Source organism: Borostomias antarcticus, assembly GCF_949987555.1.
Source record: "Borostomias antarcticus genome assembly, chromosome: 3".
Classification (NCBI taxonomy): domain Eukaryota; kingdom Metazoa; phylum Chordata; class Actinopteri; order Stomiiformes; family Stomiidae; genus Borostomias; species Borostomias antarcticus.
Genome location: NC_140236.1, coordinates 9,007,789 through 9,012,788, shown reverse-complemented (window position 1 = coordinate 9,012,788; position 5,000 = coordinate 9,007,789). Strand labels below are relative to the sequence as shown.

Below are 5,000 nucleotides of genomic sequence, written 5' to 3'. Positions count from 1 at the left end.
GGTAAAAGCGTCTGCTAACTGACAGTAATGTAATGTGTCAACACGCGTATGTGAGCGCGTTACAACGGCCTCTCTCCTCCCCTGCAGGTGTTGAGCCTGGGGGGCATCCCTCTCCTGGTGGGCCTCCTCGGGAGTCCCAGCGCGGGGGTGAGCCAGAGCGCGGCGGCGGCCCTCAGGAACCTGGTGTTCCGGGACCAGGCCAACAAGCAGGAAGTGCTGACGTGCGGCGGGATCGGCCCGGCGCTGCACCTGCTGAAGGAGACCGACTCCACCGAGACCCAGAAACAGCTCACCGGTACGTTCAGGACTCTTGACGCACGCACGCACACAGTTACAGATGCAGTACATTTTTGCAAGGGTTCACCCACTACACACACACACACACACTCTACTCACTCACTAATAATCTCTCTCTCCCTGCCTCTCGCTCTCTCTCTCTCTGTCGGTCTCTCTCCTGTCTGTCTCTCTCTCTCTCACACACACAGATTCCGTAAATGCCTGCGAGGGTTCACACACTACGCATACACACTAACAATTTCTCTCTGTCTCTCTCTCAGTCTCTATCATTATCTTTCTCTCTCTCTTTCTCGCTCTCTCTCTCACACTCAAACACACACGCACGCACAAACACACAACCCTCTCCCCTGACAGGAATAAATTGTACCACAAATGCTCACTTTCGGTCTGCCCCTTTCTCTCTCTCTCTCTCTCGCTCTCCCTCTCCCTCTCCCTCTCCCTTTCTCTCTCTCTCTCTCTCTCTCTCTCTCTCTCTCTCTCTCCCCCCCATCTCGGCAGGTCTGCTGTGGAACCTGTCCAGTGCGGACGAGCTGAAGGGGGAGCTGATCCACAGCGCCCTGCCCGTGCTGAGCGAGAGCGTGGTGGTTCCCTTCACCTGCTGGTCTGAGAGCAGCGCCAACAACAACATCCACCCGGAGGTGTTCTACAGCGCCACCGGCTGCCTACGGTAGGACAGCTCCACCTCTCCGCCTCCACCTCCACCTCTCCACCTCTCCACCTCTCCACCTCTCCGCTCTCCACCGCTCCACCTCTCCGCTCTCCACCTCTCCGCTCTCCACCTCTCCACCTCTCCTCCTCCACCTCTCCTCCTCCACCTCTCCGCTCTCCACCACTCCACCTCCACCACTCCGCTCTCTCTGTCTCTGTGGGGAGTCAGCATCACAGCAAGAGTAAGATGAGGGAGACTGCACTGGACTTTTGGTGTTGGTGTTGATGTGTGTGTGTGTGTGTGTGTGTGTGTGTGTGTGTGTGTGTGTAGGAACCTGAGCTATGCTGAAGAAAGGGAGAGGCAGGCCATGAGAGATTGCCACGGTCTCATCGACTCCCTCGTTAGCTACGTCCAGTCCTGCATCGCCGAGGACAACCCGGACGATAAGGTACCACTGGACAACACTCCACCAATCACATGATACCCTCTCTGATCTAGACCAGACACTCCACCAATCACATGATACACTCACTGATCCAGACCAGACATTCAGCCAATCACATGATACCCTTACTGACCTAGACCAGACACTCAACCAGTCACATTACTGTCATTAAACTAGACCAGAATGTAGCCCCTCATTGGTTCCCGTAGTTAATGCGGGAAAAAGACGCTGGCAAAACAGTCTCCTGAAACAACAAGCAGTAATGTTAACTTTAGTAGAATAAACACAGACATAAGTGCAGTTATTGCAGAAATAGACTCAATATTTACAGTTAAACAAGAACAAGAGTATGCTCAGAGTTTCTTGTAGGAAAATAGGTTTGTCCTTCCGACTGGATTTGTCAAAAGCTTTGTTACACTGATTGGCTGAAGGAGTTAGTCTGTCAAAGCAGGTACTTCTGTTGACAATAACCATTCAGAATAGGGGGAAGTCCAGACTGAGTTGCAGAGAGAAACAGAATGTGAGCTCACTAGATCAGATTGGTCTCACAAGGCTAGATCTGGTTTCGTGCCCTAAACATTGAGCCATTTGTTCTGAGGAATTCTAATACTGTCACTGCTTATGATAAAACATACCACACACTTCATATACACTACCTGGACACTGTTTTGGCTCAAGTATCCGGAGAACAAATTGTACAGTAGTTATGTAAGATACCTGTCTAACCTGCTCTGAGTTACACAAACGCGTGCATAAACACACTCAGATGCATGTACACACACACACACATACTCCCACTGACAGGATTCATTTGCTAGTTCCTCTTTTAGTATTTAAAGTACATGTGTGAGTGTGTGTGTGTGTGTGTGACAACAGCAAGAAGACAACAAGCTCTGAACAGAAAAAGAAACACCATCAGCTTAGCGTGGCCGGCGTTGTGTGTTGAAACGCGTCCCTCAACACAGCACTGAATCAACACGAGTTCCGCTGATCGCACACACTGGCGATCCGTGAAAAGGCGTGTGTGATGAGTGAGTCGGTACGCATCCGGGTCGGAACCGCCGCAGGTCCCGAGTCGCACGTGCCCCAGCGACCGAAGTGGCGTTTACGTGGGCGTAGTGTACCGTAGCGACCTCTTACGCGTGGCGTTCCGTGGAGAGAGGATAATTACAGTACAGTCCAGAATGCATGCGAGATGATCTTCCAGCATCCCTTCTCTTCTCTCGCCCTCTCTGCTCTCCAGTCCGTGGAGAACTGCGTGTGTATCCTCCACAACCTGACCTACCAGCTGGAGACGGAGGCTCCGGAGTGCTTCTCCAGGCTCAGCCCCCCGGCCGAGGAGCCCACCGGGGGGAGGAAGAGCCCCACCATCGGCTGCTTCAGCCCCAAGAGCAGCAAGATCCACCGGGAGGTCAGGAGCACGCACACGCACACACACACTCACACACACTCACACACACACACACACACACACACACACTCGCTCACTCCTTCACTCATTTGTTCACTCACACTCTCTCTCTCTCTCTCTCTCTCTCACACACACACACACGCTCACTCCCTCACTCATTTACTCACTCACACTCTCTCTCTCTCTCTCTCACACACACACACACACACACACACACTGACTCACTCACGCACACGCTCACACACTGCTGCACACACTGTCAAGGAGGACTACAGTAGTTGTTTTTTTGACTGGTTTTCTTGCTTGGTTGGGTAGTTGGTTGGTTGGTTCTTTCTCTCTCTCTCTCTCTCTCTCTCTCTCTCTCTCTCTCTCTCCTCGTCTGTCTCACTTCTCCTCTCTTCTCTCTTCCAGAATGGTTCCATTTTCCCGGTGTCGGCGGAGGAGGCGGAGCCGGTGGGCGTGTCCTGGCTGGGCCACTCCAAGGCCATGCAGATATACCTGGCTCTGCTGGGCTCCTCCCAGAGGGACACCACCCTGGAGGCCTGCTGTGGGGCCCTGCAGAACCTCACCACCAACAAGGGCCTGGTGAGAGGCCCAGACGACCAGAGACAGGACGTGTGTGTGTGTGTCTGTGTGTGTGTGTGTGTGTGTGTGTGTGTGTGTGTGTGTGTGTGTGTGTGTCTGTGTCTGTGTGTGTGTGTGTGTGTGTGTGTCTGTCTGTGAGAAAAGAGAAAAGTAAAAGAAAGGGAGAGTGGAGGAGCGAATGAGAGGCAGTGAGAGAAAAGGAATCAAAATAATACACAGTACATTATTAGTAGTGTTTTCGTTCCTCGTTGACATACTGTGTGTGTGTGTGTGTGTGTGCGTGCATGCGTGTGTGTGTGTGTGTGTGTGTGTGTGTATATGTGTGTACTACAGGTGTTCAGCGTGATGAGCCAGACCATTGTCCAGAAGCTAGGCGGCCTGTCGAACATTGCCCCCCTGCTCCAGTCCCCCAACCCCAGCCTGCAGAAGACTGTGGTGTCTCTGGTGGGAAACCTGTCACGCAACCCCAGCCTGCAAGGCACCATGGGTAAGAATGGCTGCACACCTGAAAAGCATTGTGGGAAAAGATCACTACTGGTGAACATTCCCAGAGCGGCAAACTTCATGTTTGATTTAATTTTTTGTACAGTGTTGTTACTGTATTCCTTATTCCTATATTGTATTAGTATATATGGTATGTTCAAGATTCAAGATGTTTATTGGCCATGTACATGGTTTACACACACAGTACTAGGAATTTGTCTAGGGTAATGGCATCCGCTGATGAAGACGACAGGACAGGGTCCAGAACAGGACAGGACAGCGCAAAGACAAGGCAGTGCAAATGCAATACAAAGAACAGTGCAAATACAAAATACAATATAACAAATTAAAAGAAAGGCAAAATGAAATTTACTCAATATTTACAGAATAGAGTGTGGTGAGTGTATGTACAGTGTGTGTGCAGAGTGTAGTGTGATAAATGAGCGATATTTTATATACATAATGTTTGTGCCGTTGAGATATGTGGAACAATCAAGAGGTTGAGTGCAGGTGGTGCAAAGGGGAAAGAGTCAATGGGGGAGTGGGGGGGGGGGGGAGGGGGGCACGAGCCTTCTGAATGAGTCTGCTATCTCTCTGTTATCTTTATTAGACCATATCTATGATTCTGTTCAAGGTTGAGATTATGTTAAGGTTGAGATTATGTTGTTATGACAAGGCACTTTGTGCAATTCATGCTTGAACAGCGCTATACAAATTAAGTTATTATTATTATTATTATTATTACTATTATTTTTATTGTTTCTACTTCCTGTTTCCTGTCCAGCAAAACAGCTGCTTCCTGACCTGGCCACTCTCCTCACCTCCAGCAGCAAGGAGATGGGCAGCCAAGACGAAACCATGGCAACTGCCTGTCACACCGTTCGCAGCCTAATATCGGCCGACGTCGAGACGGGAAAGAAGGTCGTCAGTAGAGACCTGGTGATGACACTCAGTGACATCAGTGAGAATGTGTAAGATGTCATGCCAAAACTTCAACACAGCCTTTGTAGTCATAAAAGTTCACCATCTCTTTACTTCATCTCATGCAGTATCTCACATCTCTCTTACCTCTCTTCCTCTTTGTTCTAATCCTCTTCCTCCTGTCTCTGTCCCTCTCTATCTTTTTCCCA

At 50.2% G+C, this 5,000-nt stretch overlaps 1 protein-coding gene across 2 annotated transcripts in view; it reads left to right on the top strand.

Moving 5' to 3' along the window:
- pkp1a (plakophilin 1a) overlaps positions 1-5,000 on the top strand; it is a gene marked incomplete at its 5' end in the record, with an annotated part of 16,695 nt that overhangs the window by 8,374 nt on the left and 3,321 nt on the right. For both annotated transcript variants that reach the window (XM_084436370.1, XM_084436369.1), the window contains 7 exons: positions 88-295; positions 796-964; positions 1,277-1,394; positions 2,635-2,802; positions 3,214-3,387; positions 3,721-3,874; positions 4,655-4,841. In XM_084436370.1, the coding sequence (XP_084292496.1) occupies positions 88-295; positions 796-964; positions 1,277-1,394; positions 2,635-2,802; positions 3,214-3,387; positions 3,721-3,874; positions 4,655-4,841 (1,178 nt within the window). The remainder of the gene's footprint in view (positions 1-87; positions 296-795; positions 965-1,276; positions 1,395-2,634; positions 2,803-3,213; positions 3,388-3,720; positions 3,875-4,654; positions 4,842-5,000) is intronic.